At 39.8% G+C, this 13,479-nt stretch overlaps 1 protein-coding gene across 1 annotated transcript in view; it reads right to left on the bottom strand.

Moving 5' to 3' along the window:
- The window catches only part of vcana (versican a), a 50,738-nt gene that overhangs the window by 31,484 nt on the left and 5,775 nt on the right, over positions 1-13,479 (bottom strand). The window contains exon 5 of the mRNA XM_028457025.1: positions 12,477-12,770. Within this exon, the coding sequence (XP_028312826.1) occupies positions 12,477-12,770 (294 nt within the window). The remainder of the gene's footprint in view (positions 1-12,476; positions 12,771-13,479) is intronic.

The raw sequence follows: 13,479 nt of genomic DNA, 5'->3' as shown, positions 1-13,479 counted from the left end.
ACATTTGATTTGATGGTAAATTCTGTTGACTTTTCGGTCATGGTGTCTTTGCCTATTGGTGAAATAGTAGAACTTGGCTGTGTCATTACCAAATAGTTTTCAGACCTATTTGCTGAAACACTCTCCTCTGTTATTGCTGGCAGTAATGTTAGTTTCTCAGTGCTGAAAAGAGATGAAGCTGGAGTAATAACTGTTTCAGATTCATGAATGAGGCCTGAATCTGACGTTGGAGTAACTGGGGAGCTGGCAGCAGTTGATGAGTGCCTTGTCTCTTCACTCAAATTAGTGAAATCATCTCCAGACCCATCAATACTTGTTGAGCTTTGGAATGCAGATGTTGGTGTTTTTGTTGTTGAATCAAACACACGAGGAGAGGACTCTACCATCGTAGTTCCACTAGTAATGTCATCTACATCAATGTTGAAAAAGGAAGAGGTTGCAACAGTTGAAGCACTTTGTGAAAAAGATAATGTACTGGCTGATGTTTCTTTTGTGACTGGGAGCAATGATGGTTTAAGAGTAGATGATGATATCATTGTCTCATCTGCTTTTCCAAGCGGAAGGGATGTAATTGTTACTGGAGTGGACTTCTCTAAAACACCTGAACCATCTTCATCAAGTGGTGCAACAACAGATGAGCTAACAGTCCCAAAGATAGCTTCACTAACCAAAATCTTTTCTGTTTGATATGTTTGAGCACTGTCCTGCTTTACATCTGATGAAGCAGATGGTGTTTCTGTACTGTACAGTGAGGAGGCTGTTGAAGAAACATTTGATTTGATGCTATATTCTGTTGACTTTTCGCTCATGGTGTCCTTGCCTATTGGTGAAATAGTAGAACTTGGCTGTGTCATTACCAAATAGTTTTCAGACCTATTTGCTGAAACACTCTCCTCTGTTATTGCTGGCAGTAATGTTAGTTTCTCAGTGTTGAAAAGAGATGAAGCTGGAGTAATAACTGTTTCAGATGCATGAATGAGGCCTGAATCTGACGTTGGAGTAACTGGGGAGCTGGCAGCAGTTGATGAGTGCCTTGTCTCTTCACTCAAATTAGTGAAATCAACTCCAGACCCATCAATACTTGTTGAGCTTTGGAATGCGGATGTTGGTGTTTTTGTTGTTGAATCAAACACACGAGGAGAGGACTCTACCATCGTAGTTCCACTAGTAATGTCATCTACATCAAATTTGAAAACAGTAGAAGATGCAACAGTTGAAGCACTTTGTGAAAAAGATGATGTACTTGCTGATGTTTCGTTTGTGACTGGGAGCAATGATGGTTTAAGAGTAGATGATGATATCATTGTCTCATCTGCTTTTCCAAGGGGAAGGGATGTAACTGTTTCTGGGGTGGACTTCTCTAAAACACCTGAACCATCTTCATCAAGTGGTGCAACAACAGATGAGCTAACAGTCCCAAAGATAGCTTCACTAACCAAAATCTTTTCTGTTTGATATGTTTGAGCACTGACTTCTTTTACATCTGATGAAGCAGATGGTGTTTCTGTACTGTACAGTGAGGAGGCTGTTGAAGAAACATTTGATTTGATGGTAAATTCTGTTGACTTTTCGGTCATGGTGTCTTTGCCTATTGGTGAAATAGTAGAACTTGGCTGTGTCATTACCAAATAGTTTTCAGACCTATTTGCTGAAACACTCTCCTCTGTTATTGCTGGCAGTAATGTTAGTTTCTCAGTGCTGAAAAGAGATGAAGCTGGAGTAATAACTGTTTCAGATGCATGAATGAGGCCTGAATCTGACGTTGGAGTAACTGGGGAGCTGGCAGCAGTTGATGAGTGCCTTGTCTCTTCACTCAAATTAGTGAAATCAACTCCAGACCCATCAATACTTGTTGAGCTTTGGAATGCGGATGTTGGTGTTTTTGTTGTTGAATCAAACACACGAGGAGAGGACTCTACCATCGTAGTTCCACTGGTAACATCATCTACATCAAATTTGAAAACAGTAGAAGATGCAACAGTTGAAGCACGTTGTGAAAAAGATGATGTACTTGCTGATGTTTCTTTTGTGACTGGGAGCAATGATGGTTTAGGAGTTGATGATGATATCATTGTCTCATCTGCTTTTCCAAGCGGAAGGGATGTAGTTGTTTCTGGGGTGGACTTCTCAAAAACACCTGAACCATCTTCATCAAGTGGTGCAACAACAGATGAGCTAACAGTCCCAAAGATAGCTTCACTAACCAAAATCTTTTCTGTTTGATATGTTTGAGCACTGACTTCTTTTACATCTGATGAAGCAGATGGTGTTTCTGTACTGTACAGTGAGGTGGCTGTTGAAGAAACATTTGATTTGATGTTAAATTCTGTTGACTTTTCTCTCATGGTGTCCTTGCCTATTGGTGAAATAGTAGAACTTGGCTGTGTCATTACCAAATAGTTTTCAGACCTATTTGCTGAAACACTCTCCTGGGTTATTGCTGGCAGTAATGTTGGTTTCTCAGTGCTGAAAAGAGATGAAGCTGGAGTAATAACTGTTTCAGATTCATGAGTGAGGCCTGAATCTGACGTTGGAGTATGTGGAGAGCTGGCAGCAGTTGATGAGTGCCTTGTCTCTTCACTCAAATTAGTGAAATCATCTCCAGACCCATCAATACTTGTTGAGCTTTGGAATGCGGATGTTGTTGTTTTTGTTGTTGAATCAAACACACGAGGAGAGGACTCTACCATCGTAGTTCCACTAGTAATGTCATCTACATCAATGTTGAAAAAGGAAGAGGTTGCAACAGTTGAAGCACTTTGTGAAAAAGATGATGTACTGGCTGATGTTTCTTTTGTGACTGGGAGCAATGATGGTTTAAGAGTAGATGATGATATCATTGTCTCATCTGCTTTTCCAAGGGGAAGGGATGTAATTGTTTCTGGGGTGGACTTCTCTAAAACACCTGAACCATCTTCATCAAGTGGTGCAACAACAGATGAGCTAACAGTCCCAAAGATAGCTTCACTAACCAAAATCTTTTCTGTTTGATATGTTTGAGCACTGTCCTGCTTTACATCTGATGAAGCAGATGGTGTTTCTGTACTGTACAGTGAGGAGGCTGTTGAAGACGCATTTGATTTGATGGTAAATTCTATTGACTGTTCGCTCATGGTGTCCTTGCCTTTTGGCGGAACAGAAGAACTTGGCTGTGTCATTACCAAATAGTTTTCAGACTTATTTGCTGAAACACTCTCCTGGGTTATTGCTGGCAGTAATGTTGAATTCTCAGTGCTGAAAAAAGATGAAGCTGTAGCAATAACTGTTTCAGATTTATGGGTGAGGCCTGAATCTGACGTTGGAGTAACTGGAGAGCTGGCAGCAGTTGATGAGTGCCTTGTCTCTTCACTCAAATCAGTGAAATAATCTCCAGACCCATCAATACTTGTTGAGCTTTGGAATGCAGATGTTGGTGTTTTTGTTGTTGAATCAAACACACGAGGAGAGGACTCTACCATCGTAGTTCCACTAGTAATGTCATCTTCATCAATATTGAAAACAGTAGAGGATGCAACAGTTGAAGCACTTTGTGAAAAAGATGATGTACTTGCTGATGTTTCTTTTGTGACTGGGAGCAATGATGGTTTAAAAGTAGATAATGACATCATTGTCTCATCTGCTTTTCCAAGCGGAAGGGATGTCTCATTGACAGATAGTAAGGATGTGCGTTCAACAAAGTAGGCTTGTGTTGACATATCTGGAACACCTGACGTATCTTCATCGATGTGAGCAACAATGGTTGGTGTTTTTGAAACATTATCTAAAATAGACTCTGTGTCTGAGGAAGGAGGTACATCATTGACTGTATTTGACAAGCCAGATACTTCATAATTTGTTTCCATTTTCTCTGTGTTTTGTGCAAAAGCTGATACAGTTGTAAGCAACTTCTGGTCAGTAGCAGTGCTAGGGTGAAATGAAGCAAGTCCTGTAACTTCACTGACAGAAATTATATGTGTAGCCTGAGTGGGAGCCAAATAATCAGCTTTGTCAGTTGTGGAGCTAAAGTATGGCAATGAAGTGTGACTACTTGTTGATAACTGGTATGTAACTCCAGTTAAGGCACTATAGTTCACTTTTGGGTCTGTTGAATCTTTATTTAATATTGTGCTTTTTGAAGAAGCTTGATTTAGTAAATCTGGAAATGGAGCCATTGTTGTCTTGATAGCTTCATAAGCAGATGAGCCGGGAGTTGCTTCCTCATTTTGTTTGTTGTCATGTTGTGTAGTAGTGTGCAGTAAAAAGGCAGAAGTAGAATTTTGCGGTATTTGTGTTGTGTTATTATTGTCTTTGTTTTCTGTCGTTTGTCTGTGGCCTGAACTTGTAAACGATGTTGCAGTTGGTGCAGCAGACTGCAATAATGGATTGGTTGGAAAAAGGTTTTCTGTTCGAAGTGCTGTTCTTTCCACTGTCAATGTAGACGATGAATCAGCATCAACTATGTGAGGTGAATGTGAGACAGGGGGTAAATTGCTGACAGTACTTAGTCTCGTACTTGTGATAGTGCCCTCTGAAGTTTCAGCCAGAGTTGTTGCATCAGATGCTGGTGACTCAAAGCTGCTCGAATATGTAGCTGATTCTATGTAGGTTTTGGCTGTTACTTCGGGAGACGCTGAACTTATAACTATTATGGGAGTTGTGCTCCCATGAAATTCTTCTAGTATTTGACCCTCACTTTCAGTAGATCCCTGTGACTCACTCGTTGATGCTGGTGTTCTTCTATCACCATCATTAGCAGAGGAAGTAACAGCGGCTGGTTGTAATGTGGATTGAATGTGCCCTTTATCCACTGAGGTGGCAGATGTTGTCTTTGGTTCCTCTGTGTTTTCAGTCTGCGTATGAAGCTGGATTACTGTCGAGTCAGAAGAGCTATTCTCAGTCACATTTGAGTCACTTTTTGTGTATGTGGGAGTCCTGCCAGTGTTGATAGAAGATGTTTCCATTTGAGCTTCTGTTGTTTGGATTTCCTTTTTTGCTTTGGTGATTTCTGACCTTGCTGATGTTGTGGTAGGCTCAAAGTTAGTCATATTGTTGTCAGCTGGGCCTGTTTCCTGAGTAGTTTTAAATAGAACATTGTCTTCAACTGTTGAAGATGGAATTAAGGAGTGTTGACTTGTCGGACTTTCGGTTATCAGTTCATCCTCTATGTGAGGGGGAACTGATTCAACTAATTGGATTGTGACTCCCTCAGAAGAATCAGTAGAGCTATTCTCCTGGACAGTGCTCCAATTATCATCAAACACTGTGGTTAGTTCTTCATTCACTCCCAGAGGTGTCACTTTTGTTAAAGTTGGAGTACCTTTTACCTCTTTATCAGCTGGGCTCTGTGGCTCAACAGTGACCTTGTGTTTATCATTTGTGAAGCTGACCGTTGGAGTCATATCCGTTTGTGGAAGAGGATCTGGGTCCATACTGTGCAGAGCTGGCTCTCCATCCATGGACGGTGTAGGATGGTCAGGCATGACTGGTATGAAAGGAGTCTTGGTGTGTGGGGACTCCACAGCCAGTTGTGCTGAAAAGAGAAAAGGACGAAATTGAGGTTTCAAGTGTGTACTTCTGAGCCCTGAAAAAAGTTATGCACTTCTTGGAATATTATATATTATGAACGTTCCAAGCTGAGCTGCACATCGTATTGACACCCCACATAGTGCCCTAATCTTCTTAGATTTAATTTTTTTGAATGAAAGATATTAAAACTTAACAATACATGTATTGCATTGCACAATAATAATAATAATAATAATAATTTATGTGTTTCATTTTAAATCATGTTGTCAATTTTAAATAATATGTTATCACATCTAACAATTACACAATTGTTCAAAATACTAGAAAATCAAATGTGATAATTATAACAAAAAACAAATTCTTTCCCCACTTCCCCACTCAGTTTTAAAAAAATTCAAAATTTGTCCAAGTTATATTAAGTGTTCATTATTTTTCTCAAATATCTTAAATTTATATGTTGCCAAATACATTCCACCCTTGAATTGTTACTATGCAAAAAATCTATGACGTTTTATAAATTTTCATTGTATTGCATATCTAATTACTGCTAAATACAGTATTACCAGTACTCTATGCGCACATTGGTGGCAGGACAAATGTTGTACTTTGATGATGTACTTTATTTTGTAAGGCCACAGGCTCATATAAAAATTAAAAAAAAAACTGTAATTATTTATGGATTTTTGTTATGCATAGGTTGATGTAATCAAGAGTAAAAGCAGTTAAAGCAGTAATGACGTTGCAAAAAGCAGTGTATGCAATGGAAACAAGTTGTGCTAACTATGGAGGGAAAAAACTAAACAAACTTGTGCTGGTTTAGATAAATGGGTGAAATTGCTGTATAAATCTGTCCATGCTCCCTCTTTACCTGCTTTCAAATAAAACACTAACTCAGTTTCAGAGATTAGAAAAGGAGTTTGAACTGGCCACAATATATTGTTTCAGTAACGTAAAAAAAAGTAAATATGTTTAGTATAGAGCTCCAGCCTACATTTCTATACTTGGGCTGCAAATAAAAAAAAAACATGGATAAACAGGAAACAAAAACATGCTATTTTTGTGATTAATCTACGCTATAACAGTAAGAAACAACCAATACAGTAATATTTAGAACATCTGTAACATGTTTTTTACCATTAAAAACACACCACCAATAAATCACTGCATTAAATTGGAGAAAAAAAATGGTTATGCATGTTTTGAGATTTAATGAATTATCTCCTCGCTGAAAACAAAATAAGCCAAATAACAAAAAAAAATATTTTAATGAATGGATTACATCATGAGAATATATAGCTGTTGGTTTCTGCACTCGTGCGTCAGCTTTGTGGTTTACACATCTCAGAGCATCATAAAAAGATTGAAAATAAACAACCTGTCAATCTTGTTCAATCAATAGGAAATGAATGAACAGTGACAGTATTTTGGGCTTTACATGTTAGCATGAGGAAAGACATGAACCTCTCCCGGTGTCACAATATTTTCCACAAGCTGTTCCCACACCAACTGGGAGGGCAGAAAAGAGGCAGTGAGTGTCTCGGCTGAGCTACATCATATGATGCAGCAGTAAAAGTAACTATAATCACCCACGTTGGTCTGTCCCGACATAGAGGGGAAGCTGTGAGTTAATAGTGACATCAACCCTGGAGGTGATGTCTAGTCTGCACTGAAGACAGGCATATGTGATTACTCAGGTAGGCTGTCAGAACACATCTGTTACTGCCAGGCAGACTCTCAGTGAACTGGGACATGCAAGCAAGGAATACTGCCAATGTCGTTCAATCACACAGGCAGATTTAGATTATGCTTAATCAAAACAAACCATTCTAACGTGATTGTTTAAATTGACTTCTTTTTCAGTTTGCGACTTAGTAAACCTACACTTCTTCTGACTGGTTTAGCTTTGACTACTACAACTTCTAAACTCTAATCAAATGAAAATGTTCATCCCCTTGTATTTGCTCCAGGCTAGAAGATCTCTTTACTTCTACACCAGATGCATTTCAGAGCAAGCGATTAGTCATGCACATTGGCAACACAGATACAGCTTAATCTCAAGAAGTTAAAAATGATGTTTCTGTGGTAACTTCTTTCTTAAGAGAAAGACACTCCCTATGCTTGTTACAAAGTTATGGCACAACATGGAACATTCATGAAAACTATTTTGTGATATTATACTTTTACAAGTTGCTGATCTGTCTACCTCAAATTTGCCAAAAATGCAAAAGAACAAGAGTTTTCTTTTTAACTTCATTTTGCCCTACATTTAAAAATGGACAATTTCCAGCTCACTAACACAAAGGTAAAAAAACTAAAACACACTCAAAAACACGTGCAGACATGTAGGAAACAATCCCAAGGTTACGAGTTTAAAGCCTTCCACAGGCGTGACATAGGAAGACGTAGATCTGTGTGCCTGCTTATGTGTTGAAGTGTCCTTGGGCAAAACACTGACAAGACAAGACACTGCCTTACATGGCAGCTGTTTCTAATAGTTGTGTGACTGTGAGTGTGACTCGGTGAACTTGCTGATATTGTAAAACACTTTGTGAGTACTTTGGTCGTAATAGATAAAAATAAAATCCAGTCAATTTACCATGTACATAGTCAGATGTATGGCTCTGTGAATCGTTTTGGTCCAGAATCCATCAGTGAGATGTTATGCTATGAACCCAGCAATTCTCTCAGATCTATGGACACAGGTCAGATAGTGGAGCCCAGAGTTCACAGCAAACATGGTGACACTGCTTTTAGTTGTTATGCTGCAAACAAACTGCCAGCAGAGCTGAAGTCAGCATCCAATGGGAATTTTTAAATCCATGTTAAAGGCACTCTTTTTTTCTACTGCGTATGACTGAGAGAGAGATTTTTAATCATGTTACTGTTGATTTAATGTTTTACTGCTAATTTTAATGTTATTAATTTTGTTAAGATGTTGAATGTTTTCTGTTGAACCTTTTGATCATGTAAAGCACATTGTGTTGCCTTGTGTATGAATTGCACTATTCAAATACTGTACATTTCCCTTGCCTTGCCTTGCCTTGATGGTGGTTAGTTAGGGTACATGAGACTGGATGTGGGCCGCATGGACGAGTGAGTGAACACCAGAAAAAAATCTGATTGATTTGTCGAAATTGACTTTTTGAGAATTAAGTTGCTAAGGAGGTCAGAAAAGTCACTAAATATAGTGACGGAGTCAGTAAGATGGCAACACTGAACATAAGTTCTGCGCTTAGGTTCGAGTGTTCCTCATTCATATTGGCATCCAAACCACGCAATCATTCATTATGACCACAGGCATGTGAGTTCTTTAAAGTGTCATGGGTCAATCTTACCTGATACATTGTGAGTCTGCGTCTCTACTGTAACTTGGGGTAACTTTTCCTCAGTGACGACTGCACCTGAGGAGGTTATCCTGGTAACGGTTGAAGCCCTGGGAGATAGTGTGAAGAACTCAGTGCCGATCTCTGCCGTTGTGTCCTCTTCAGTCATGGTGTCACTGGCCTCTTTATAGACCACAGAGGTGGACTCTTCAAAAACATGTACAACTGTAGAGGACGTCACGTCTTCTAATGAGGTTTCGCTGTCTATCAGAACAGCAGCGGCAGAAATGGTTGCCGTTACTGGTGTCCTAGAATCTGCTGTGGTTTGTGCCACAGTGCTGGTGGTCTTTGGAGGTTCTGTGGTGACTGTCACACTGCTAGGTTGGGTGTTACACATAAACGTGGTGTCAGTGGGAAGGGATGTGTGAACTTTTGTCCCTTCGGTTGTATCCATACTGCTGGTGCTGAGTGATGGGCTGGTTGAGATTTGCTGCTTTGGTGATGAAGTAAATGGTTGACTCTCTAGAGCAAAATCAGTCTCGATGTCATCGTAGTAGTCAGGGGAGGCAGTTGAATGAAGCTCACTAGTTGAGATTGATGGGGAGAAGCTGAGTTCCTCTTCTGGGATAAATTCAGTGGTTTCTTCTGAGGTGTCATTGAGACCAGATCCGACCACTGTGGTGATTGCTGAGTCCACAATAGTTTCCTCTGTTTTACCCTCTGCAAACATGGACTCTGTGATGATAGAAGCATCTGGCATTAAGACATCAGCTTTGATTGTGCTAACCTCAATCACAGAGTGGTCGTCTGTCTCCTCAGCAGACACTGTAATGTCAGAGCTTTCTGTTGAATTATGGGTTTCAGGAAGTGTGTCACCACGTAGGGGAGTAGTGTCTCCAGAGGATATATTGTGATTTAAATAATCATCAATATCAAAATCCGGCATATGAATGTCATCTTCTGTATCCTCATGGTCCTCTCTAATGGTTGGTGCCATTGATGTCAATAGCTCCTCTTTTTGATCTGCCAGTGTTGAGAGAGGTGGAGCCATACTGGTAGAGAACATCGATGACATGTCTGGTTCCTCCTCTGCCTTAGATACTGCATCAGCCTCTGGGGTTATGAGGGTGGTGGTACTTCTCAGCAGAGGGAGGGAGGTTGGCGAACTGATGGCGGTGGTGGAAATTCCAACCAATGATACATCCACGAAGGACGTCTGGTTTACCACATTGTTTCTCCCTACAAAAAAGAGATGAGCACAAAATAATCAAGCAGAGAATAGAAAAATCAACTGAAATAGACACAGTGAAGCAATGACTAGCAATGGTCGTTCACCCAAAGAAGACTGAAGATCAGAGAACATCTTATTATGCTCTCTGATGATGCAACTGTCCTGCGCTAGCTAAGACAGGCTTCAGCATCCTTTCACATTAGTCTCGATGAATTACCAAAAGTAAAACTGAGCACACATGAAAATGATCAGTTTGCAATCTAATAGAAAACTCATGCACCTGATTTTGAAAAATGATTAAACTGTTGAATTTTAGCTTAAGTTGCATTTCATCTTTTATTGTTCATATTCAATAAATAGGATCTGACCAATATCGGGACAGATGCAATCTGTAACGAACCAAAAGTCAGAATCAGTGAGTCCAACCTTCACCCTTTCCGTATCTGTTTTCTTACTTGTGTCAGAGATTCAGTCTCCTGGGGAAGTCATTTTCAAAGTGCCCTATTTTCTGTGTAAAACACAAAGAGCACTTTGAAAGTTTCTCTAAACATGTCCTCTGTCTGAAAGGGTTCTTATGACTGTAACCAAAGAATTAAGCATTATATAAACTTAGAAGAGTCCAAAGCTATTCATTTGAACATTTGCTCTTATGCTTTTTTTTATCATCAATTGAATCCCACATTTGGTCCCATTGTTCACCTGCTTTTTGTCTTGGCATTAAATGGCAGCCCTAAATTTCATTGATTAATTTGTGCTTTTATCTTGTTTTCTCTGCTTCTAATGGCCTCAATGCTTTCCTCTTTAGTCACTGCCATAAAAACCAGCGAAACAGCTTTAGAAAGCTTTCCCAGGTGGGCCGAACCACACGTGCAAGGGCAGCTGTTGACCATTACGTATTAGAGCCATTCCTCGTGAAACCATCTCCGTCAAAGGGTGTGGGACCCTTTTTTCCAAAACACACACAAAAAGGCAAACATTCTGGGACCTGCATTTGCTCTGACACTCTTGCGTTGTTGCTATTTTAAAATCGGAAATAAGTCAAAGACCAAAAATCTCTTTCACTTCAGCAAGTGACCCCTGCCTTTGTCTGTGTGCAATCAAAGTGACGTAGGTTTAGATGCATTTTTTTAGCTATTTCTCAGAGTGGGAAACCAGGAAATGATGGAGGGTTTTTCAGAGCGAGAGTACTTGAAAACCACTTACTCTGGGATGTAAATACAACAAGACTGAAAGGCCTGAGATTGAGTATACAGAGCAGGAGGTGAAACAGGCCTGTTTGCCTACCCTCTGAACTCCGTTGGGACTTATCACTGCAAGAGTTAGCATGGCAGGAGCAGTAAATGGCCAGGCAGTGGGCGGCTTATCTATCCAACCTCTCATTTGTAAAGATGGAAAGGCCAGGTCAGAGTTCACAGAGGATGACTGGATTTAGAAGTCCAGCAGAAGCTTTGTCCATTATCCAAATGTCTGGTCTGATAAGAACAAGTGAGAATGACAGAGGGCAAACGGAAATGAGAAGTGAAAGACAGAAAGGGAGTCAGATAGTGCGACTAAATAGACTGACAGGTGTGGTATTAGTCCCTTTGCTGCTGCTGGGGTCAGATTTTGAAGTAATAATCTAATTCTGCTAACGTGAAGTTACCTTCTTTAGATTCTTATCTGCTATTTTTTATTTTAATCATATGTCAGAATTTGGTAGATCAAGAAGGTGCTAATTACCTAATTACCGGATTTCCTGCAGTACAAACAATGTGTCCTTAAGTCACATATGGACTTTTATGATTGGGACTATAGGTACTCTCATTTGAAGATATTGAAATCTGGGGTAAACATTTAAAATGTTTCAGATTCCAATACAGAGCTAAACAATACTGTTGGTGCTTGTAGCTCTTTAAATCCCCAAAAAATGACAAAGAGAATTAGTAAATAATACCTGATCTGATTTGATGATCTTTGCTTTCAAATATTTGATTTTGCTCTCAGCTCATCATAGTTGCTTCAGAAACAGGCAGGGGCATAAATGTAAGAGAAGGCGGTCAATTGGATGTTGATGTGGAGCACGAAGCATTCAATGCTTTTAAACAAATCCTCTCTCCGCCCTGCTTGTGCTGTTGTTTTTTTTTTTTTAAATTGAACTAAATAATCTAATTTACAGACACAAACTAAACAACATTTTCTCATAACTGTTGGTGTGGCTCTGTTGAGGGAAAGTACAGCCCTGCAAAGAGGCAGTAAGTCAAAGGGTGGGGAAGCAGAGGCAAGTAAATGTAAGAGGTGAGATCATAAGCCTGGTTTTCTCATGAAATGTAATGCAGTCCATTATACACCAAACTTTATGTACATGTCAAATGACAGGCAATGAGTGAGCACTTTGCTCCATGACAAATTGTTGCATTTTCTGAATGGCAACACCTTACCTTTAAAACAGTAGACTCCAAATATCCTCGTTGATTCTGGGAAGCCAGTCTGGTTTCTGTGGCGGTACATGGTCCTGACGCCGAGCAGGCCTCCGCCACATTGGGTTCTGGGTACTGCTACAGGATACCTTACGCTTCCATCAGAGAGCCATCCGTAGTCACATCGGTCTAGGCCGTGTCGCCAAGCAGCGTGAAGCTGACCAGGGCTTGCTAGGACAGCGTTCCTTGTCTCACACTCTTCACGAGCCTCTTCAAAGGTCATTTTATGCCTCACAGGTGGATAGAAGACTTCACCTAAATTAAAAGGAATTAAATACAATTTAGACTGCTACAACCAAAGGTTTGTTTTTAATTTGATGAATATTAAAATAAGACTTGTGTATAAATGAAAAAAAGCAATGTTTCAGGTAAACACTCCCGACAATGTTTAACCTGTTTAAACAAAAGAAAGGAGTATGAACTGCTGACAGAGATCATTTTGATATCAGTCAAAATTTGTGCCAAACATTTGAAACCAGCACATCGTTGAGGTAATAAGCTTTTATTTGATATACGACAATCTTGGTTTGTATATTTTCTGGATGCAGAAGTAGCTTCAAGAAAGATCTGTTTTATTTGTAGTGATCACAATTGCGAAAAACTGTGTTTTTAGGGTCATTATAGTAACATCATAAAAATCACAAGTGGGAATGATACATTTTTCTGTCACCACTCAATAACGTGATTTGGACATCCCAAGGGTTAAAAAAATGAAGTGGCGAATTATTGTGGGGGGCGTGCACGGTAGGCTTTCTGGGCTGCCGGCCTAAAGCCGTGCAGGGCATGCAGGTGGACATTACTCTGATGGTCTGTGAGAACTTTAATGGAAAGGTCTGTAGAAAGAACATGTGATGCCATTGGGTGTCTGGCTGGTCAGAGCTGGTCACGAACCCAAAACATTTGATTGTCATATCATCATCTTAATATTATCTTAAATTAGATAGGTATGGATCTATTCAGTCAA

This window comes from Gouania willdenowi, chromosome 9 (assembly GCF_900634775.1).
Source record: "Gouania willdenowi chromosome 9, fGouWil2.1, whole genome shotgun sequence".
NCBI lineage: Eukaryota > Metazoa > Chordata > Actinopteri > Blenniiformes > Gobiesocidae > Gouania > Gouania willdenowi.
Note: the sequence above shows the minus strand (reverse complement) of the source record. Positions and strands in the feature narration are given on the sequence as shown.